This window comes from Eptesicus fuscus, chromosome 6, assembly GCF_027574615.1.
Source record: "Eptesicus fuscus isolate TK198812 chromosome 6, DD_ASM_mEF_20220401, whole genome shotgun sequence".
In the NCBI taxonomy this organism is placed as follows: domain Eukaryota; kingdom Metazoa; phylum Chordata; class Mammalia; order Chiroptera; family Vespertilionidae; genus Eptesicus; species Eptesicus fuscus.
In genome coordinates this window covers 77,502,610-77,527,419 of record NC_072478.1, presented here as the reverse complement: position 1 = coordinate 77,527,419, position 24,810 = coordinate 77,502,610, and the positions used below count along the sequence as shown (strand labels likewise).

At 41.5% G+C, this 24,810-nt stretch overlaps 1 protein-coding gene across 1 annotated transcript in view; it reads left to right on the top strand.

Moving 5' to 3' along the window:
* Positions 1 to 12,415: 12,415 nt before the first annotated feature.
* KLHL3 (kelch like family member 3) overlaps positions 12,416 to 24,810 on the top strand; it is a 110,679-nt gene continuing 98,284 nt past the window's right edge. Inside the window, exon 1 of the mRNA XM_054717881.1 lies at positions 12,416 to 12,685. Within this exon, the coding sequence (XP_054573856.1) occupies positions 12,630 to 12,685 (56 nt within the window). The 5' untranslated portion in view covers positions 12,416 to 12,629. The remainder of the gene's footprint in view (positions 12,686 to 24,810) is intronic.

Below are 24,810 nucleotides of genomic sequence, written 5' to 3'. Positions count from 1 at the left end.
ACAGAGAAGTATGCCTCCTGTGTGCTAAACACTAAGTACATTTACAAATGTTCTCATTGGTTCCATTCAATAATCCTCTTTTTCACAGATTAGGTACCTAAAGCTTATCTCAGAAAGGGGAGGTAACTTTCCCAAGGCCACCAGTTGGTGAAGTGATTGAGCTGGGAGTTGAATCCAAGTCTGACCAATTTCTATGGTCGTACACTTTCCAGTAACCTTCATTTGCTCCCAAATACAAGTGGCTAATCTGTACTAAAGATAAAGGAGAGTTGTGGGAAATAAATTGGGAAAAGCTGGAACTGCTTACTTAGGTCTTTGAGTAGTATGCTAAGGAATTTGGATTTTATCTGGCAGGCAGTGGAAATCACTAAAGGTTTCAAGTTTCTTTTTTAAATATATTTTTATTGATTTTGGAGAAGAAGGGAGAGGGGGAGTTAGAAACATCAACGATGGTTGGCTGCTTCTCCACCCCACCCCCCGCCCCCACCCTCACCCCAGGAGAACAAGCCCACAACCTGAGCATGTGCAGTGACTGGCAATTGAACCATAACCTCCTGGTTCATAGGTCAACACTCAACCACTGAGCCATACCAGCCAGGTGTCACTAAAGGTTTTTGAGCAACAATAGTGGTAGTGAAACTAATTTAGATTAATCCCGTAGCATTGAGTAAAATAGGTGTCATTTGAATGTTTTAGGTGGCAAGGCGGCTAAGTTAACTAACAACTGATATTAACCAGGTAAGAAAATGAAAGCATGTACAAACAGGCAGAACTGGAAATAGACTGAAAGGGAATTTGAGGGAAGTTGTGAAAGTATAATTGGCAAATGATTGGATATGTGGGGAATAAAGGAGGAGGAGGAGTTGAATCAATTATTGTGTGAATAGAAGGGTGGTGATGCCATGGAGAATGAGAAGAGATTTAGAAGGAAAGTTTGGACATAGTTGACGATGCTGGTAAGCACATTGAAGCATTGTTTCTTTAAATCCTCATCCAAGAATATGTTTATTGATTTTGAGAGAGAGAAACATGGATGTGAGAGAGAAATATTGATCCAGCTGGGGATTGAACCCAAACCTAGGTTTGTGCCCTGACCGGGATGGAACCTGCCGCCTTTTGTTTCATGGGATGATGCTCCAACTGAGTCACCCAGCCAGGTCCAAAGAATTATTTCTTTTGGAGATAGCTTTACAAAGTGGTTTCTATGATGAAGATTGTCTTTTTTCTTCCTGAGCCACTCTCCACCTTCCTATTCCTTACTCTGTGTTAAGAACTGGGCACTATTTTCTCTGGCTTCATTTTGGGTTTGGAAGGTGGGAGTAACTGGCAGGAGATTTGGAGAGGGAGAAAGGTGACATCAAGATATTTGTTTCCTGTCCCCAAATATATTCAGCAAACAGGTTATCAGTGGCCACATTTTTGCTCCAGTGGCTTTCACAGCTCTATGTCGTTTCTGGCTTTTGTTAACTACTCCATCCTATTGCTACTTCAGGCTCCCTGTTGCTGGCCCCCAGATGGTTCTCCAGTGTTGTTTCCTTGACTGTGCCCACACTCTTGTAAATAGTTACTTCTATTAAGATTTCAGCAATTCTTTTGAATGTGCCAACAGTTGTAATCTCTTCAGTGCAAAAAATTTTAATCCCCTCCACATTTTTCTAATGACTTGATCTCCCAGGCACCACCATATCTGAAGAAGACTTATTTGCACTATGTTACTCTCCTCACCTATCATAAATTTTCTCTTATTATTTGAAATTGTCTCCCTGTTTTCCTCTGATGTCAGGTTAAATTTATGACTCTTATGCTTGGTGATTCAGCTGGAAATAGAGCAGTGCCCTGGCCACCTGGTTGGGGTGTGTATGGGAGGCAGCTGATTTATGTTTCTCCCTTATATCAATGTTTTTCTCTCCCTCTCCCTTCCTCTCTCTCTAAAGTCAATAAAAACACAGTTTAAAACATATATAAAAACATATATAAAACATATAAATGTATATTTAAAAAGTCCCTGCCGTCAATGGAGCTGATACTTACTTATTTATTATGAATTTATTGGGGTGACATTGTTTCAAATGTACAATTCTACAATACATCACCTGTATATTGTAGTGTGTTCACCACCCAAAGTCAAGTCTCCTTCCATCACCATTTATACCCCTTGGCCCTCTTCTACCTCCCTTTCCTAGTCACCATACTGTTGTCTGTATCTATGATTTATTGTTTTTTTCTTAATCCCTTCACCTTTTTTAGCTAGTCCCTAATCCCCCTTCCCTCTGACAGCTGTCAGTCTCTTCTCTGTATCTATGAGTCTGTGTTTTTTTTTTTTTTAATTTTGTTCATTATATTCCACATACAAGTGAAATCATATGATATTTGCATTTCTCTGACCAGCTTATTTCACTTAGCATAATAATCCTCAGGTCCATCTTTGCTGTTGCAAAAGAGAAACATTGATGTGAGAGAGCCACATCCATTGGTTGTCTCCCACACATGCCCCGACCGGGGCTGGGGATTGAGCCTGCAACTGAGGTCCTCCGGCTGATGCTCTATCCACTGAGCCAAACTCTTGTATTAAGAGTTTGATACAGATAAGATGAGACTTGGGTCACATAGAAGAGAGATTGTGACTAAAATGCCCATTTGACATCTCTTCTCAATTTCTTTATTCCTAACATCAGAGTCACAGAAAGTTCCCCTCAAATTTCTGGGTCCATATATCCATAAACTTGAAGCTTTTATTTTCAATTGGTGGAACTGTTTGTACCTGCCAATTGATTCTAATCAAAGTTTTATATTTTTATATCAAATTGCAGATACTAATTTCATCGTCAGGCTGGGAAAGATGATGAACGAGGAGGATAAATATGGATTTATTTAGTAAGAACCAATAAAGTATTCATATCCTTTGACTCTAGGACTTTAGTACTAGGAATTTAACCTAAAAAACAATTCAATAAACGGAAAAACAGAGTTTGCACAAAGGCAGTCATTATAACATTATCTGTAGCAAGAGATTGGAAACTATAAATGCATCAGGGAAATGTTTACTAAATTGTGCTCTGTGAAAAGGTAAAATACAAAAAAAATGTTTTTTATCAACAGATGGCTGGATAAACAAAGTGTGATATATGCATACAATGGAATATCCAGCCAAAAAAAATGAAATTTTGATACCTGCTACCACATGGATGAACCTTAAAAACATTAGGCTATGCCCTAGCCGGTTTGGCTCAGGGGATAGAGCATTGGCCTGTGGACTGAAGGGTCCCAGGTTTGATTCCGGTCATGGGCATTTGGCGGGCTTGATCCCCAGTAGGGGGTGTGCAGGAGGCGGCCAATTAATGATTCTCTCACATCATTGATGTTTCAATCTCTCTCTCCCTCTCCTTTCCTCTCTGAAATAAAAAATAAAAACAAAACATTATGCTTAGTGAAATAGACCTGACACCAAAAAATGACAAATATTGTATGATTGTACTTACATGAGGTATCTAGGCAAGTTCATAGAGACAGAAAGTACAATTAGAGGTTATCAGGGATTTGGAGGAGGGGAGAATGAAAAGTTACTATTTAATGGATAAAGAGTTTCTTTGGGGCTGATGAAAATGTTCTGGAGATGGATATGGTGATGGTGCACAACATTATTAGTGTACTTAATGCCACTTCTTTGTGCACTTAAAAATAATTAAAATATTAAATTTTATGTATATTCTACCACAATAAAAATTATATATATATATATATTAAAGTATTTAATATATATTATTTAATGTAATACAACATGTAAGTGTATTAAAGTAGAGGAGGTAAACAATTAAGCCTTTTAAATTATTTTTAACCATTTTATATCACCATTTATCTCCTCTATGTAAATGAAGCATGAGACATTGAAATTACCTAGTTGCCACTACTTATAATTATGAATACCCTTTTTAAAGCTTCACAGAATTATTTACCCAATTTGCAACTTTATTTTTATTTCTTGTGTCCTACTCCCTTGTTCTCCAAACTGAAAGGTATCTCTTTCTTCACTAAGTTTCCATAGTAACTTTTCTGCACTTCTTCTGAGACTCTTATTTTTTTGTTTGTTTTTCATCACTATTTATATGAGCCCCTGTGTAATTTCTCCAACTAATTTTGTAAGCTCGTTGACATTTTATTCATGTAGGATGTATGTTGTAGCTCCCTGGAATAGCCTTTTACATAGAGTATGATATTCAGTGAGACTGAATTATAAGCATGCAGTTATTTGAAGGTAGAGAGTGACAGAATGTTTGGGCATTCTTGCTCATGAGTTTTACATTAATCATGTGCCTGCCTCAATTCTTTGAACCTGCTATATGTGCAGACCTGATCTCACCCACACACACAGCATTGTATTCTTGACTTTGGGGCTCTGTCTCATCTATTTTTTACCTTTTTATATAAAACTAGAGGCCCAGTGCACGAAATTTGTGCACTGGGGGGGGGTGTCCCTCAGCTTGGCCCTCTTGCAGTCCAGGAGCCCTCGGGGGATGTCCGACTGCCACAGAGGCAGGAGAGGCTCCTGCCACAGTCGCTGCGCTGCTCGCCAGCCGTGAGCCCAGCTTCTGGTTGAGCAGCGCTCCCCCTGTGGGAGCACACTGACCATCAGGGGGCAGCTCCTGCATTGAGCATCTACCCGCTGGTGGTCAGTGTGCATCATAGCGACTGGCCGGTCCATGGTTCGATTTGCATATTAGCCTTTTATTATATAGGATAGTCCAGTTTTCTTTGTATCCAGAAAGGAAAGAAATAGAGAGGTGAGACAGGGCTAGCAGGTAGAGGATCAATTTAAAGTTGAAAGTACCTATGAAAAGTTGTAAGTAAGAATTAATGCTCATTCTTGAATGTTCTGTTCATGGGGAAAGCAGATTTTCCCCCCTCCCTAAGCCACAGGTGAAACTAGATTTTGTTTTTATTATGAAGAGATGCACATATTTACCAGCAGAGGGCACCAATTGCAGGTCGAAGATTTGAGAGTGGAAGGAATTTTTTTTTTATTTAATTCTCACTCAAGGAGTGAAAATGTTTTTTGTATTGATTCTCTGAGAGAGTGGAAGGGAGCAGGGAGGGAGGGAGAGAGAGAAACATTGATGTGAGAGAGGCACATGGATTGGTTGCCTCCGGCGCATGCTGGACAGGATAGGTGGAGGGGGGATATGGGGGTGTGGGGACTGAACCCACAATCCAGGCACATGCTCTTGACCAGGATGAACCCGAGACCCACTGGTGCACAGGCCGAGGTTCTAACCACTGAGAACACTGGCCAGGGCAGAGGAAGGAATTCTTATGAAGATCCTTGAAGAGGAACTTTGCAATGTGTTGGCCTCTGTAAAGCACCCTGCTTGCTGCTATAGTTGGTCTGGCTTTTCTTTGATTCACTTGGGGTCCAGTGGTGTGTCTCCAGCTTTTTCTAAGAGCAATCTGTGCCTAGGCCTGGTTGGTAAGCTAAGGGACCAGAGGAACCATGGAGAAGGACTTTATAATAGTAGGTATTTGGAAGTCTTGGGTGACAGTCTGTGTGGACATCTTTAAAGGTGCTACAGGTAAGGTGGGAAGGGCATTAGTTTAGGCATCTCTTTCAACCTCATTGGCTTATCTCTAAAATGAAGGTAGTAATATAGGGGTAGTTAATGGTGGGCTCTGAGGTCAAGTGGACCTGGTTTCAAACCTATGGGGCCATGGTTAAGTCATTTAACTCTAAGAACCTCAGTTTTCTCACATTTATTTTTGTTCAGATGGAGCTTCACCAGTCTTGTGTTACTTTCTAATTAAAATTTTTTTAGCCCAGCCGTGTGGCTCCACGGATGAGCGTTGACCTATGAATCAGGAGGTCACAGTTTGATTCCCGGTCAGGGCACATGCCCAGGCTGTGGGCTCGATCCCCAGTGTGGGGAGGGCAGGAGGCAGCCGATCAATGATTCGCTCTCATTATTAATGTTTCTCTCTCTTCCTTCCCCTTCCTCTCTGAAATCAATTAAAAAATGTATTTAAAATTTTTTATTTTTTTAAGATTCCACATATAAGAGAGATCATATGGTATTTGCCTTTTCTCTGTCTGAGTATAATGCCCTCAAGTTCCATTCATGTTGTTATAAATAGCAAGATTTCATTCTTTTTTTATGCCTGAATAATATTACATTGTGTGTGTGTGTGTGTGTGTGTGTGTGTATTAATTTCTTTATCCATTCATCCATTGGCAGACACTTAAGTTGTTTCCATAACTTGGCCATTGTAAATAATGCTGCAATGAACATGGGGGTGCATATATCTTTTCAAGTTAGTGTTTTCATTTTCTTCGCATAAATACCAGAAGTGGAGTTGCTGGATAACATAGTAGTTCTATTTTTGATATTTTGAGGAACCTCCACAATGTTTCAATAGTGGCTACATCAATTTACATTCCCAACAACAATCTGCATCCTCGTTAACACCTGTTACTTATTTTTTGCTAATAGCCATTCTGGCAGGTGTTAGGTGATATCTCCTGGTTTTGACTTGCATTTTCCTGATGATTAATGATGTTGAGCATCTTTTTATGTACCTGTTGGCCATTTGAATATCTTTTTTTGAAAAATGTCTATTCAGGTCTTTGCCCATTTCTTAATTGTATTAGTATTCCTGCTGTTGAGTTGTAGGCATTCTTTATGTATTTTAGTTATTAGCCCCTTATCAGATATACTAGAGGCCCGTTGCACAAAATTCATGCATGGGGGGGGGTGGTCCCCTCAGCTCAGCCTGCACCCTCTCCAATCTGGGACCCCTTGGGATTCTGGGAATCAGGCCTAAACTGGCAGTCGGACATCTGGACATCTATCTCACAATCCTGGACCACTGGCTCCTAATTGCTCACTGCCTGCCTGCCTGGTTGTTCCTAACTGCCCTCCCCCGCCCCCCGCCAGCCTGGTCACCTCTTACTGCCCCCCCTGTTGGCCTGGTTGCCCCAACTACCCCCCTCTGCCGGTCTGGTCACCCCCAACTGCCCATTCATCTAGTTTGATGAAATGTAATAGTTGTATATAATTGTGTAAGTATCAGCACAGTCAGGATATGAAACCTTTCCGTAACTGTAAAGAGTTTCTTGTGCCAAGAATCCAAGATGGCGGCATAGGTAAACACCTAAACTGCTGTCTCGCACAACAATTTCAAAACTACAACTAAAAGATAAAACAGACATCATCCAGAACCACAGGAAGGCTGGCTGAGTGGAAATTCTACAACTAGAAGGAAAGAGAAAAGCACACTGAGACTCAGAGGAGCTGCAGGAGGCAGAGGTACTGAGATGCGCGTGGAGAGGACTGGCAACTGAGTGCGCAGCTGGCTTTCTCAAGCGGGAGGGAGACAAAAGCTCCTGACTGCTCTGAACTCCAGTTCCAGTCAAGACTCTGGGGACCCAGACTCATTGAGGGAGCAACTGGACTGTCTGGCAGTGGGTGGAACTCGAGGGCAGCTTTCTCTCAGAGGTGCTTGCAGCGATTACCACAGGACACTGAGACACAGGGGCCTCTTAGGGCAGGGCTGACGGGAAGCCACTGCTGTCTGCTCCGCCCTGAGACTCCGCCCCATCCAAGCTGAGCACAGAGGCTTTTGCAAGTCCTGTCTCATAAGGGTGTCTCCAGCACAGAAGTTCTCCCAGAGTAGACACAGCTGATCCTCACAGCCAATTGGCCTGGAGGTCAATTCCTCCCAGTGATACCAACAACAATCAAGGCTTAACTACAACAAGACTGTGCACACAGCCCACAAAGGGGGGCACCAAGAGTGTCCACCTCAGGTAACTGGGGAGGCTGAGCCACTGGGCCCTATAGGACACCTAGCACACCAAGCCACTCTATCAACTCAGGGAAGCAGCCAAAATGCAGAGACAAAGGAACAGATCACAAATGAAAGAAATGGAGGAAAGCAAACGACTGGATATAGAGTTCAAAACCACGGTTATAAGGTTTTTCAAGAATTTTCTAGAAAAGGCCAATAAATTTAGCAAGACCCTCGAGGATATGAAAAAGGACCAACTAGAAATTAAGCATACACTGACTGAAATAAAAAATATTCTACAGAGATCTAACAGCAGACTAGGGATTGCAAGAATCAAGTCAAAGATTTGAAATACAAAGAAGCAAAAAACACTCAACCAGAAAAGCAAAAAAAAAAGAATAAAAAAAGTTGAAGATAGTGTAAGGAGCCTCTGGACAACTTCAAGCGTACCAACATCAGAATTATGGGGGTGCCAGAAGAAGAGAGAGAGCAAGATACTGAAAACCTATTTGAAGAAATAATGACCAAAAACTTACCCCACCTGGTGAAAGAAATAGACTTACAAGTTCAGGAAGCGCACAGAACCCCAAACAAAAGGAATCCAAAGAGGACCACACCAAGACACATCATAATTAAAATGCCAAGGGCAAAAGACAAAGAGAGAATATTAAAAGCAGCAAGAGAAAAGCAGTTAGTTACCTACAAGGGAACACCTATACGACTGTCAGCTGATTTCTCAACAGAAACTATGCAGGCCAGATGGGAATGGCAAGAAATATTCAGAGTGATGAATAGCAAGAACCTACAACAAAGATTACTCTACCCAGCAAAGCTATCATTCAAAATTGAAGGTCAGATAAAGAGCTTCACAGATAAGAAAAAGCTAAAGGAGTTCATCACCACCAAACCAGTATTATATGAAATGCTGAAAGGTATTCTTTAAGAAGAGGAAGAAGAAGAAAAAGGTAAAGGTAAAAATTATGAACAACAAATACATATCTATCAACAAGTGAATCTAAAAATCAAGTGAATAAAAAAATCTGATGAACAAGAATAAACTGGTGAATATAATAGAATCAGGGGCATAGAAAGGGAGTGGACTGACAATTCTCGGGGGAAAGGGGTGTGGGGGTGCGGGAAGAGACTGGACAAAAATCGTATACTTATGGATGAGGACATTGGGGGGGGCGTGGTAAGGGCAGAGGGTGGGGTGGGAACCGGGTGGAGGGGAGCTATAGGGGAAAAAAGAGGAACAATTGTAATAATCTGAACAATAAAGATTTATTAAATTAAAAAAAAAGAGTTTCTTGTGCCTTTTTTAAAAAAAATATTTTATTGATTTTTTATAGAGAGGGAGAGAGAGTTAGAAACATCGATGAGAGAGAAACATCGATCAGCTGCCTCCTGCACACTCCCCACTGGGGATGTGCCCACAACCAAGGTACATGCCCTTGACTGGAATCAAACCTGGGATCCTTCAGTCCATAGGCCGACGCTCCATCCACTGAGCCAAACAGGTTTCGGCTCTTGTGCCTTTTGATTCTCTGATGCCTACAATATTTATCAGCTGGGCAGATCGTTCTGCTGCACAGTTAGGTGTGGGACCACTGTACTGTGTTAAGGTGCCTGCGCATGTGGGGAACTGAAGTCCTGGAGGAGGATAAAAGCAAGAAAAGAAGAAAAAATATACTTAAAAGGAAGAATGAGACCAGGAGAGTATTATGCTAAGTGAAACAAGCCAGCCAGAAAAAGACAAATAACCATATGATTTCACTTATATGTAGAATCTAATGAATAAAATGAAACAAAAGAGAAACAGACTCATAGATAACAAACTGACAGCTGTCAGAGGGGAGGGGTTGGAGGACTGGGTAGAAAAGGTGAAGGGATTAAGCAAAAAACAAACCAAAAACCTCAAAAACAACAACAGTATAGTGATTACCAGAGGGAATGGGGTGGGGAGGTAGAAGAGGGTAAAGGGGGGATAAATAGTGATGGAAAGACTTGACTCGGGGTGGTGGACACACAATACAAATGCAGATGATGTGTTATAGAATTGTACCCACGAAACCTATATAATTTTATTAACCAATGTCACCCCAATAAATTCAATTAAAAATTTAAGAATGATGGGTCTTCTAATTGTCTCCAGATAAATTATGCTGTACTGACTACTTGTGGCGAGATCGAGTGTATAGCAGAGAACTTTCTAGACCAAATCCACAACAACAAAATTTCTTCTAACATGGTTCTTCCTGAGCTGCATAGAGCTGAAGGATCCTGAACAAAGTTGCTTTGGATGGAAAGGTGAGGCCACTATTGGTAAGCCGTGGGAGGAGGCTTGAGTATGGGAAGGTGAGCTAAGAAGGGGGTAAGGCACTATTGCTAGGCTTCCAAGGATGGGACCTCTTCCTCTAGGCAGACACTACTTTGGTTCTTTTAACTTTCCTCCATTGCAGGAATTCATTAGCAACTTTTCTTAATCTGAAGTCCATTCAGGAAGGTTACCCTAGAGCAAACAGGTTCAGGTTGTGGCCCAGAAAACATTTGGATAATGAGGTAGAAAATGTAAACCCTGGAGCCCACACTAGAGACGATTAGGGCAGGAACTTTGTGCCAGCAGTCTGGAGACTAATTCTTGACTTAGCTTTGGCCCTGGTTTTACTAGATAGTTTTTTCTTGATTACCTTCTCTGAATTGTCTCTGTCCTGTGTACTTCTTGTGGATAGAGTGAGCAGTGTAGATGGTAGTAGTATGGTTTCAACACATACATTGTAGTGAGTTAGCATGGCAAAAGTAGATTGCAAAGAAAATTCTGTAAAGTTTTAAACTGCCCCTCAATAGTTGTAATATTGAAACCAGAATATGTTCAGCCCTTGTATATTTCCTTTCCTGGCCTTCTCTCTCTCTCTTCTCTCTCTCTCTCTCTCTGGTTTGTTAGATGTGACGTTTTCCTCTTTTCCTGAATGGTGAAGTTGTGAATGAGGGTATGAAGTTGTAAAAGAGAGACTCCTCTTATTTTTATGTCTTTTTTTATGAATCACCCAGTTGTCTTCCTGGTGGATGTCTGCACTTTGGCACGGATTCTGGGATTCAGTTTCCTTATTTGTGATGTTAGCTACTCCTGGTCTGTGTGCTTTACTTCAAGAGGAAATATGTGGAGTAGAGCCATAAGACTGATTAGAGGAGGAAGAGACAGAACGGGCAAAAGATGAGAGGAGTATTGTGAGAAGAAGTGGTGATACAGGGCTGATGGGTGTAAATAAGACCACCTAGGTTTCTTATTTGAGAAAGAATGAATTTGGGTAATGGCCTAATCTAAGAAGGCCCTGACATATCAGAGATAATCTTTGAGAATAACATCCTAGCCAGTTTGAGTTCAACAGACTAAATTAAATTTAAGTTACTCTTAGTTTGTATTACCTCAGTGCCCCTCCTTCCCACTTGGTTTCAGAGCTTTGTAGCAGTGAAAAAAGGCCTAAATTATAACAATAATAGATTTATTGAGCATCTCTCATACTTTCCCTGAAGCATCCTACAAAAAATTAGAGTCCAGTAAGATTTTCTCCTTAAAACAATCTCATGGGTTACTCTAATGAGAAGAAAAATTGAACATTAAGACATTTTTTACACTCATTGTGATTTTAGAGGTGAAAGGGACTCTTGAGATTGTCTGGTCTCATTCTGAGATGAGGGACTGAGGTCCACAGTGAAGAAAAGACTTGCTGAAAGTCACTCAGATAGCTAGTGGTAGTGCGGATCCTGAGAAGCACAGGTGTGACATGGGGGGGTGTCCCAGAATAGAGATGCCCATGTGTGATTTCCTGAGGCATCAGGGAAGCTTCTAAACCCATTTTTGTGCAGAGTCAATCATCAGTGGCTGATTGCCTTAGTTACCTCTAAGCCTCTGGGCTGTGGCTAGGACACAGACTGGCCTCCTGCCTCCCCAAGATTATGTTTTAGAGTTAAATTAGTCTAAACTGAGTCTCAACAGCTGGAGTTAACAGGGTGTGAGATACTTAGGCTGGAGATGGGAGACTTAGTAGTTAGAGCACAGCTTAGTCAAATTTCAATACGACAGACTTTAGGAAGATATTTTAGGTTTGTGCTATGAAATTTGGCCTCTTGCAGTAAAATGGGGTTTGTTTCATTTTCACCTATATCTGCCAGTTTTCTTTTCTAATTTCTCTGTGCATTCTTCTCAGTTCTATCAGGCTCTTTCCCCCTAACTATTCCCTATCTATCAGACTCCCAGAGCTACTGTAGATTTTAGGAGAAGGAATTGGAACATGAGCTGTGACCTACAAGTCAATTTCCCCAGGTGGATAAACTCCACTGCAAGCCTCAGAGGGAGGGGCCTCCTCATTCCAGCAATCTGGCCAGGCTGACAGACTCAGAGCTTATGGGGGCAGGGGAGGAGGTGGGGGCCAGGATTTCTTGGGCTAGTGAATAGCTGCCTGAGTCATTGCAGTCTAGGCAGAGAAGACGCGAGTCCTTGGGGTGGGCGAGTCGCCTGGGCTGGGGATGCCTGGGCAGATGTGGAGGCAGTTGGAAAGGTGGCACCGCAGTTGGGTTGCTGGAGCTGCGCTGTTCCTAGGAGACGGAGGAGCAGCAAGCTTGCGGGGGAGGGGGAGCAAGTGGGTTGCTGCTTTTAGCTGCTGAAAGGACTGCAGGGAGCTCTGGGTAAGACATTTTCTGTTGCTGCTGCTTCTGCGGTAGAAGCTGCCGCTAGTAAGTCAGAGGAAGGAGGATCGAGAGGGAGGAGGCTTCATTTGCAGCCATGCTGAATCACTGTTGCTGATCAGATCTGCTGGTTGGCTGAGAGAACTGAGAACAGAGCTAGGATCTCTGGGTGCATGCACAATTCAGCAGCTGCCACCCCCGCTGGGCCTTGCACAATGGAGGCTGAAAGGTATGTATGTGCAAGTGTGTTGTGTGTGTGTGTAAGTGAATGTGTGCTCCTGCGGCAGCCACCAGCTTTTGTGTTTGCATTAGCTAGGCAGGGTCGGAAGGAAGACCTGGCCATTGATGGCTCCCAGCGGGAGGCCGAATAGAGCAGGGAAGCCCCTTTCTCCAGAGATTAGCTTCCATAAAGGCAGGTCTGGATTCGCTGGGCAGCGGAGCACCCCGAGAGAGGACTTCCTGGCTGGTGTTTGGGAATAGTTTCAGCATGGGCTGAATCAGGATTGCCTTTCTCAAGGCATTTCCCTTTCCTGGATACTTTCTTTCCCCCGGGTGTTTTTTCTTTGGTGTTTTTTTTTTTTAATGTTATAGCAGGGCTGGCCAGGCATAGAGTGATTGTATTTTCACACTGAAGTGCTCAAATCTTCAGCAACCATGTTATGGTAATGTCGTTCCTAAAAGTGTGTGTGTGTGTGTGTGTGTGTGTGTGTGTGTGTGTGTGTGTGAGCGTGCGTGCGTGCCTGCTTGTGTGCCTGTATACGCACACAAATTCAGGTAAGGAGCGAAACCTATCAGATGACACTCGCTCTGATCTGACTTTCATTTGCATTGAAAAGTTTATAAATGATACTGGAAGGTGTGTTCTTAAGAGGCACTCTTGCTTCTTTCACCAGGGGTTTCTTATGAAATAGGAATCAGCAATTTGTCGAGCAGGATCTAACTAGTAAGGGTTTATTTCCTGGCGAGCACATGTTTATAAATTTTAAACTCTTATCTGGGGATCTGATTCTTTCACTGTGAAGGTGCCCAGTGCAATGCACGGCGGGTCATTCCTCTGTGTGCCAAAACATCTTGTTGTGCCAGCCTCTTCATTCTGTGCATCTGCAGCTGGTAGAGAAGGCTTGTCATTTTCCTCTAGTTGAGATGGCAGCAGGGAGGGGTAAGGCCATACAAGTGCACCACTGAGGGGAGGGCTGCTGCTTTGAGTTGCCAGTTTGATGCAGATGGTAACCTGCTGGTTAAATGATAACAGGTTTAATTAAATCCACACTGTCTGGTGAGTACCGCAATAAACACTCCCTTTGCACAGATTGCCCCAACTCTTGTACCTCATGGTGCAGAGTGATGTCATTAAACATCTCTAGACCTCATCAGGCCTGACATGATTGCTGGGAGTCCTCTTTTCTGAACAGGACTCAGGGGTTGTGTTTCTTTCTTTTTTTCTTTTTGTTAATCCTCACCTGAGAATATTTTTCCCATTGATTTTTGGAGAAAGTGGAAGGGAGGGAGGGAGAGGAGGAAGAAGGAGGGAGGAAGGAAGAGGGAGGGAGGGAGAAACATTAATATGAGAGAGATACATTGATTGGTTGCCTCTTGCACAGGCCCCAACCAGGGCTGGGATTTGAACCTCCAACCCAGGTACATGCCCTTGACTGGGAATTGAACCCATGACCCTTCAGTACATGGCCAGTGTTCCAATCACTGAGCCACATCTGCCAGGGCAGGACTGTGTTTCTTGATGTGACTTAAAGAGTCTGGGACTTTTTGGACAGAGTATGCTGCTGGTGCAGTCTGTCCCTTGGATGCTCTTTGCAGCAGAAGTATAGTGTTGGACTCCATGTAACCTGTTTCCTAGACTTGGGGCTGAGGTGGGCAGTGTCTTCACCTTTCTATTGTATGGTATCTAGCAGTAGAGAGGGGGTGATGTGAATGGAGGTTAGAGGTTCTGGACCAGGCCTATTTTCTTGACTCATGGTATAATGGGCTGAAAGGTCCATGTGAGACTAGCAGCAGCAGATTGCAGGACTGCTTCCCAAGCATTTTTGGGCACCTAATGTGTTCCCAGGATTGTATTAAGAAATGTAATGGGTCCGTGCCCTCAAGGAACTCTCTTGTACTTCAGTATTCGGTGCCTTTCAGCTGGCATGGCTGATGTCGTTTGCTTTATAACACCTGGTTTTTGCATATGTTCTTCTGCTTTTCCCGTATTGGACACAGAGAGTAGCGAGAAATACAAACTGAGCATCTTCCAACATTCTTCAGGTCACTCAGCTCACTATATTTTGTTTCTACTCCAGGATCAACTTACCATACCAGACATTTGTCTTCTGAAATCTGGCTCCAGTCTCCATTTCTATTGCTCACCCATATGCCCACCAAGGGATCTATTGGTGTCTTTTGTGATTGCTCATCCTGTATTCCATCCAGACTCAGGTCCTTACCTTCAGGTGTTCCTTTTGCCTGGAATACTTTTCCCTTCCTTTTTCCCAAAAGTTTTTAAATTCCACTCTATCCGGGAAACCTCAGCTTTTCTGGTCCCATCTGATGCTCTTTTGAATTCCATTATCTCTAGGTATCTCATAGTTGGGTACTGAATAATAGATCCAGCCACCAGAATTTTTGTGCTTTTGTTTTTTATATCTTATAACTCCCCAAATTTGGAGACAGGTCCTCAAGGACAAGGATGGTGTCTATACCTCTGAATAGTCCTCAGTGACTGCTCTGTGACTGTGTGCATAGTAGGTCCTGGATAATAATTTGATGATTAGTTGATAACTTTTGTGGGAAGCTCTGATAATTAAAAAGCAAATTGGTTAGAGAGGAGATTTAAAACTTTTGGCCAATAGGTTCATCCTTGGATATCGGCCTTATTATCTCAGTACGGGTAATTGACCCTATGGAATGCTTTGAGGTAGGGGAGAAGTGGGGAATTGGTCTTGTTTTACAAGTTCCCTGAGAAACTCAGGGTCAGAGAAGCTGAGTGACTGGCTTAGTATCACATGTCAAACCTCCAGAGACTGGAGGAATCCTGAATGTGGGGCTTGTTCCACACTTAACCTGATGAAGCTTAATTGGGGCTGTTTTTAAGCATTAAACATTTTCAGCCAAGAGATTTTTAATGAACAATTTTCTTTCTTTGCCATAAGGGTATGAAAATAACTTCTACCTTTAAAGGCCATTAATTGAAAGCATGGGCTTTGGAGTAACAGAGATCCTGCAGTGAATCTACTTCATAAACTGTGTGACCTTGAGTTTGTCACATTTCTTCAGAAATAATTTTTCTTTTTGGTGCAAAAGGAGTACTAGTATTTATACCTCATGGAGTTGTTGTGAAGATCAAATGAGAAAAGATGTAGAAAGCACCTAGTCAAGTTTTTCTGGCACAAAGGAAATACTCAGGAAATGGTAGTTGCTGTTATGATTGGTATTCATTTATTGCCCTGCTGAACCCCATGACACTAACATCGCTTATTTTAGGTCCTTCCTATATTTGTCATCCAAAGCAGATTATGTGGGACCATTCCCATGAGAAAATGAGGGAGAGCTTATCAGGCCAGGATTTTTTACCTAAACTATCTTCTCGTAGTCAGATACAGGGGTTGGCATTTTTTCTTCTAGGTTTCAACAAGACCTACTTCAGTCTTCTTTTTTATAGACACCCTGAGATTTGGAACCACCGAATACACCTTTGTTCAGGCCAAAATATTAAGAAGAACCTGTGAATTTACACTCATTTTTGTTGTATCCTGCCAGATCTCCAGCTGTATGTCCTTCTGAAGCTGTTTCCCATCTCTCTGTGTGAAGAATCGCTGTGGCTTGGTTTGTCAGAGAAGATGATTCTGTCTTCTATTTTGCAAAGGAAAAGGCTCTCAGTTACTACATTGATAGCATGTGTGTGTGTATGTATTTGTGTGTGCGTAGAGCAGATGGACATTGAAAATGGCAGTTGCTCTTGCTATTGGGATTTTATTTCAGTTCTGGAAATCAGACTTATGGATGAATTAAAATAAATTTCTAACTTATATGAGATACCTAGAGTAGTCAAATTAATAGAGACAGAAAGTATAATGGTGGTTGCTAATGGTTGGGGAGAGGGAGGAATGGGGAGTTATTGTTTAATGGGTAGAGTTTCAGTTTGAGAAAATGAAAATGTTCTGGAGATGGATGGTGGTGATGGTTGCACAACAACATAAATGTACTTAATTGCTGGGGTTCTTTTCCCAGCCTTACAGAGGGTTCAGCATTCTGGAGAAAGGGGCTGCACGTAGATGATTAAGGAGTCCGGAGACAAAAGATAAGTTTGAAAGGCATTGGGGGTCAGAGGATCTTCAGCCGAAGGAGCTAAAGACTCCCTCCTTGACCAAGGACCCTGTGCTTTTATTCAACACAATTTGTCCCAAGGCAAGGCGGAGATATCCACTTCAAAGGGCAAGGTATCAAAGGGTACAGAAGCATTGTCAGTTTGAGGAATAGCCTACAGCTGTTCAGGTGTTTGGCCAACAGGAGGCAATAAAATGCCCTGAGCTGTCTGGCAGTTAACAATTCTATTCAGGTTTGGGGAAAGTTTCAACAGGTAAACTACATATGTGGCTCACCCTTGTTGAGTCGCCCAAGCTTCACCAACCTTTTGGTGAAACTCTTGTAATTATTACATGCTGGAATTGGTTCCCAGCACTTAATGCTGCTGAAATGTACAGTAAAAGATGGTTAAAATAGTAAATTTCATGTTACATATATTTTGCCATAATTAAAAATTTATTTTCAGGCCTAGTCTCTGGCATATCTGCAAGAGTTGCAGAGAACCACAACTTTTGGAAGAAACATCATAAAAAGGGGAAGTTGGTTGTCCATTTTTCTTTAAATTGTGGTTTCCTTCATCAGAAGCATCAGGATGCCCCTGTTTGAGGTGGGCCCCAGGCACCCAAGATTATGCCATGAATTTGTGTGAACAGTCCTCAGAGGGAGAATAGCTCATCTTTACTGAGGAGAGCCTGCTCCTGGACCTTGGGGAGCTTTGGAACTAGACGGAGCATATCTCTTTGCCCTTGATCCAGGAATAGATAGATCATATTTTCTGAGAAGACACAACTTAGAGAACTGATGCTTTCTAAAGGCTGGGTTTTTCGATGCCAGGTAAAAAATGCAGTCAAGATCCAGGGAAGAACAAGTGTTGAGTGCAGTGCTTTAGCTTTTTCTCTCTTCCCACAGCACATAGCTGAGTCCTCTCCTGCCTCAGAAGTCATGGGTAGGAACTTTTAAAGAAATGTTTGGACATCACTGTTGCCTGAAGCAGATGTGCATTTCATCCATGATAATTGAAATACAATTTTCCATTTTGGAAAAACTTTTTGGTGAAGTAAGATTTTCAACTGCAAAATCCCCCCCAAAAAACAAAACAAAACAAAAAAATAATCAGTGACAGAAACCACTTAGTTTCCCCATACTCAGGTTTGGGTTTTTAGGATCTTGCTTGCTAGGTTTTAGATTGTTATTCCAGATCCAGACAAAAACATTGTTGGATAGCTTTTCCAAAGCAAGTTCTTTATTTGATGAAATTTGCCATTATAGAACTGACCTACTTTTTTTTCAATTGCTAGGTGAACCCTAGAACTAGGTTAGCCTGAAAAGAACATTAATAAGCTGTATAAAAAATAACTTGAACATTCTTTGTTCTCAGATCCGCACGCCCCCCCCCCCCCCCCCCAATTAAATAAGTTCAGTGGTTCTCAAGCTAGGTATCTGTAACTTTTTATAATTTATAAGGATTTTTAGAGTCTCAGCACAATTTTCCTGGACTTTTCTTTTTAACTTATGAATATCTATTGTAGCCTTTATCAAAACTATACACATGGAAAAGCTCAGTTTTCCTATTCAAACCAAACAGAAGTTTGGCTTCCAGAATACTACATAACAAGGGGTGTGCTTTCTTTTAGTCTTTCTTGCTCCTTGTCTAATTCTGTCTGAATTCAAGCGTTTCTCTTGTGTTTCACATTTTTACGCAGCCCACTTAAGAGATTTTAACCCCTGGGTTTTGAAGGAAGTGGTCTGTGAATTGGACCCTTAGGAATGTGATTAGTAACATACCTGTTCTTGAGCCTGATTATAAGAATGGCAACAGCTGCTGGTTGGCTTTGATGAATTATGATGGCCTTGTGTGAAAATTCCAAATTCAATACAATGAATAATATTGACTCCAGTAAGTGCTGCAGTTTCCCGCAGCCCGTGGGGTGAAGTAGCGCTGTGTCACAGGTCCTAGAGGATCCAGTCTTTTTTCATTTGGGCTGGTTTGGCCGCACAGTGAAGAACCTCAGAGAGTAGGACATAACAAATGAACCCCCTTGGCCTTATAGGCTGTGCACATTATCCCAAGTCAGTGGACATTCCTTGAACTTTAGCATTGGGAAACATGCTAGATCTGCAGTTTGCCCAGAGCCCTGTAGGTTCCAAAATCCTATCTTGTCAGCATTCTATTGCTGCCCAGACTTGGAGAAGCAGAGTCAAGCTGATGAACTCACAAGAACCTGGCGTACAATAGTTTGTTAATTTGCTGTGAAAACAGTTACTGGGCAAGAAGTTCTTGAGGGCCTGCCACCACTTTTCTTGCTTCCTGAAGGAGAACCGTGGGGGAGGCTAATTTGATCAAAAGGCTGCATCGTAAACTAGGAGCTAAGTTATGGCACTTAAGCTTCACAACAGGGATCTGACCTGAGGCTGAACCAAATGACTATGTCTGATAATTAAGTCATTTTCTTTCCTGGATAGTGTGGGATGAGTGGGACCAAGGGCTTTCTCTCTCTGATTCTTATTTTTTGGTTTCCGTTTCTAAAGTGTACATTTTTTTAAAATGAGGGATTTTAATGATTTGGCACAGCTTTATTTTTTCAAAAAACATGTCTTTATTGATTTTATAGGGAGGAAGGGAGAAGGGGAAAGAGAAAGAAGCATCAATGATGAGAGTAAATCATTGATTGGCTGCTTCCTGCACGCCCCCTACTGGGGATTGAGCCCATAACCCATGCATGTACCCTGACTGGGAATTGAATCATGTCCTCCTGGTTCATGGGTCAACTTTCAACTACTAGTGACACCAGCCAGGCTATTTCCCCCCCTTCTTTAAGCGACTTTGCCTTTTTTCTGTCTCATCTGTAGCTTGAATATAATGTGCCTGGGCTCTGTGTATGTTGCCCAGTATCAACCCACTCTGCCTAAACTTTATTTGCACCTCTTGAAGCCTTTTACAGGCTATGTAGTTCCTAGCTTCAGCAGCATTTCTAAGGCTACCCTTTCCTCTCCTCTTTCACACCCTGCATGCTCTGGAGCTCCTCATCTGACAGATCCCCCAAGTACCTCTGCACAGTCAGCTGCTCAGAGGCTTTCCTGTTTCCTACTTTGCTGACATGCTATCCAGTGCCTTTTCCTTTCCATTCATTGCCTGAATTTTCCTCAGTGATGGAAAGAGCCTAAGAATGAATGCAGTAAGCAGCAATAGCAACCATTCTTGCTGCTTCCCTTTTTCTAGTTGATGCTGGCTTTCTCTGCCCCCCATCCTCCTGATTCTGTATCACCAATGCAGGGAACTAGACAGCTAAGAAATAATTCCTCAAATTCCTCATGGGGAAGTTAGAGGGATAAAGCCATAATTATTTTTATAAGGGGAAGTGAAGAAAGATGGAATAGTTGGTAGTTATACCTCATTTACTTACCCATTCCTTCATTTACTCAAATAATCATTTATTGAGCACCTGTCATGTGCCAGAGGCTAAGAATAGAGAGGGAAATAAGACACCATCCTGTTTTTCATGGAGCTTAAAGTTGGGTGAGCAGGGTTGTGCTTGAGCCAACAATCATCCACTTGCAAGAGCTGCTTATTTTTAGGAATTTTATGACTCAATTTTTAAATACAACTTTCATTAAAAATTAAATTATGTAACTTAATTATATTAAAAACAAGTGTAATAAACACTCAAAACTCATCACTTCCCATTTATTTTACTATGATCTATGTCTCCTAGACCAGCGGTCGCCAACCAGTGGTCCGCGGACCACTGGTGATCCATGAGGTCCGAAAGATTGGCGACCATTGTCCTAGACTATGTCTCTTATATCTGTATAGTGGAAATACTATATGGTGATATAATGATGTGCTTACTGCACATTTATTCCCACCTCCATATACTCAGTGACATTGTGTTGGTAGATTGAAATATGCTGTGGTGGGAGTATTTACACCATGGAAATTGGCAAATGTTAAAAACCAGGGCTCCCTTCCTTGAAACCATCTGTTAAACATTTCCAGCACATACTGTGCGGGGGAGATAGAGAAGTAAGAGGTAATTACATTATTATATAGAGGGAGGCACAGAGTACCAAGGGAACAGATAGGAAGGGAAATCAATCTAGTGGGTAGTGGAGGATGATAGGAAGATCCCAGCAAGAGGCTTGAAGGGCTGAAAGGAATGAGCTAGACATCGGGGAGAAGGGGGATAGGGCAAAAGAGCCTGGTATACTAGTATTTAGGCAGTTGCAAGTATTTTAGTACTACAGTAACAAGAAGTCTTCAGGGAAATGATGGATTATGAAGGGCCAGGCTAGGTCTCTGAGACTTGTTCTAGATAGAACATGCCATGCTTACACTGACATTCTGTGAATATCACTCTGGAGTCTGGGAGGAGGTTATCATAGTAATAAAACAAGAGATCATGATGGCTTAGATGGAGGTTGTAGTAACAATGACTGTGAGAAGGGAATGGCGTGGAAAGATATTAAAGGACATAGATTTGATAGGACTATGGCTGTATGTGAGGGGTGTGCGAGAGAGAGAGAGAGGGAGGAGATATCAAGGATGACATCCCAGTTTCTGCCTTGGGTAGGTGAGTGGGTTGTTGGTTATGCCTTGGTGATAGAAAACACAGAAAGAAGAATAGGCTTGAGAGAAGGTAAGGAGTAGACGGAGTTTGCCCAAAGAAGTGTGTGTGATTTTGGCTGGGTCTGGATAGGGTGAAAAGTATGGGCAAGAGAGGAGAATATACCGCAGTATGGTTGTGTTTCACTGGTGGAGAGGGGGAATCCACCAGACTTGTCTGGTATCAAGAACTGAGCATGCTGGAGATTGGGCCTTGAGAAAGTGGAATTGGGCTGTCTGTTGGGGATTAATTAGTTAAGATCTGGTATGAATGGAGGGAGAAAGGTATAAGGGAGGGAATGGTGGGATCTAGCAACTCTGAGCATGTGATCCTAGGCTGAGGCACATGTGTGTGTGTGTGTGTGTGTGTGTGCGTGTGCGTGTGCATGCACGCACGCGTGTGTATATATTTATGTACTATATTGCTGGAGGGCGTGGGTTGTGGTGGAAATAACTTGGACTGATTCAAGTCAAGGACACCTGAGCTCAGATCCCATCTCTGCCACTTATTATCTGTGATCTTGTACAAGATTTTTTAACTCCTCTGAGTCCTTAGATCATCTCTTTACTTAAGAAGTTACTTAACTTCCTACTCTTTGGAAGACCAGTGAGTTGCCAAGAAGCTAGTATTTTCCAGAAACGAGAGATACCACTCTAGACTTCCTGTGTCTTCACACCCAAGGGGAGCAAGGGATGATAGAGACCAAGGAATGATTTGGTTCCTTCTGATGTCAAGACTTGCTTTGGCATCAAGGGTAGAATGGGGAAACCAGATGTCATTTCCTTAGCCAGCCCTGTAATCATCAAGTTGTTCTTTTAGGGAAGCTTCAGTGTGAATTGCATTTTGTTGAAATTAAGTCCTCTGATAATAGACAATCTATGTTTGAGAACTTTGGTAAACACATTATTTTTAACAGGGATATATCATTATTAGGCCATTCTGGAAGGCTGGAAAGTGTAAAGAGCAACAGAACAAGGAAGAGCGAGCCATCCTTGTCTCTATTTGGTCTACACCCACTCCATGTATGTGAAATAGAACTAAAATGTTTGTCCACTGGGCTTTTATTAGTTCCTGTTAAAAACCTTCAATGGTTCCCTGATCGATACCAAATGATAATTTCTCTTCCTGGCTTTTAAGTCTCTCTACAATTTGAAAATTATAATGAATACTTGTGCAGTGTTTTATAGTTTTTAAATTTATCCCAGGAATGCAAGTATGGTTTAGTATTAGAAAATATATTAATATTATTTACCACATTAAAATAATAAAAAGAAAAATCCGTATAATCATCTCATTAGATTTACAAAAACATTTTATAAAATCCAGTATACTTTATGATTAAAGAACAGTAATATACATGGAAATTTTCTTAATTTGATTAAGAAAGGGTATCTATAAAAATCCTACAGCAAACATACACAATAGGGAAACATTAGAAGCATCTTTAACATCAGGAGGATGAGAAAAATATTCATTAGCACACTTTCTGTTCAACATTATGTGACCATCCTAGCCAGTGGAGAATTTCTTGCAAAAAGAAACTAAAGCCCTCAGAATTGGAAAAGAGGAAAAAAACCTCTTGTAGTATATGCAGGCAATGAGGTTGTTAATAAAGATCACCTAATTAAATCTTCAGACCAATAGTTAGAAATAATAGAAACAGTTGGTAAGGTGGCTAGATATAAGATCAATTTGCAAAAATCAGTTGCATTTTGTAAACCATAATAATCAGAAAATATAATTTAAAATGACACAATTTCCATTATAAAATAGCAACAAAAATCATAAAGTGAATAAATATAATGATATAAGGTTCCACATGCAGAAAAATATAAAAGTTTGAATGACATTAAAGAGGACCTAAGTAAATGGAGAGATATTTCATGTTCATTGATTGGAAGATACAATATCAGAAAGATGTCAGTTCTATTCAAATTGATCTATAAATTCAATGCAGTTTCTATCAAAATCCCACCAGAGTCTTTCATAGAACTTGACAAACTGATACTAAAATTTGTATGAACAAGTAAAGAGACTGGAATGATCAAAACACATCTGAAACATAATAATAAGATTGGGGACTTGCTCTATCAGATATCAGGCCTTATTATGGAGCTACAGAAATAATGTATCACGGGTACAGAGGCAGGTAACTGACCAACGGAATAGGATAGTGTCAAGAAATAGTTCCTTGTATGTTTGGAACTTTGATATGGAACTAAGGTGGCATGACAATGACAGGCGAGTGGGAAATATAAGAAGTAATCAATAAGTGGAACTTATGGGAAAAATTAGATCCCTTTTTCACATCATGACACAAAAATCAACATCAGATAATATAAGGTATTAAATATCAAAAGTAAAAATGTTAGTAGAAAATAAAAACTATCTTTCTGGCCTTGGAGTAGGGAAGGAAGGACACTAACAATAAACTATGCTTGTGGGTTTTCTTACATGAAGTTTTTCATCTTTACTGGGTACTCCCTCTTCCTGATCACATTTTCAGTTTAGAGATTTTCTTTATCTCCTTAAACACATGACTCTAATCATCTGCCTTTGTGCATCTCTTTATATTTATTGTCCTGTGCTCAGCTCAGTTAATTTCTTTGCACTCAGAATCCAAACAGTCCCACAGTTCAGATGCCTGTGGCTTACATTTACATGCTGAACTGAAGGTAGGGAAAGAAGCCAAAGGAGGAGTCAGATGAACTAAGGGTCTGGGGCATGTTTGATTGTATTTAAATGTTAACAAATCCCAGTGTGAGATCTATAGACTCTCAGGTCTCTGGAACATTCTCTTAACATTCATCATTCCCTTTCTCAAGAGTTTTCAGAGCTGGGTAGTAGCATGGACAGAGGCAAAGGGAAAGGCAAAAGAAAGTACTGTTGTCCTAGAGTTGGAGTAAACTGTGGGTCCCTAAATCTACTCAAGTGGAGAAGATACTGTTTCCCTACTAGCAAAGCAAAGCTTAGCCTTGTCCAAACCGAGGTAACTCCAAGGTTCCAGACTTGACCATGGAGCTAAGTAGTTTCATTAGTCTAGGGAGAGAGTGCTTTCCTTACTCATTCTTTTGGTTCTTTCTCAGCCCCCATAAAGTTTAGACATGTTGCTTAGGAGTAGTTGGGATTCTGGGTGGGATTTCACAAGGATTTAAGTGTTTTGTCTTTGGGACAGGAGGTTTTGAGATTATGAGTGACTTGCTAGAACCACCTGCTCATTTAGCTCACATAGACAGCCTTTCTTTTCATAACAAATTACAATCTCTTGTCTTTGTTTGGGATTATGGTTTCCCAAAATCTTTCACTTGTGTCACCATTCTCTATACTGTAGTCAATGTGATCTTTCTGAAGCACAAATGTGTTCACCTGCTTCCTGCCCCACTTCTCTGCTTAAAACCTTTTGATGGCTTCTCATGGTTTCAGAATGAAATCCAAACTCTTCAGCTTTGCT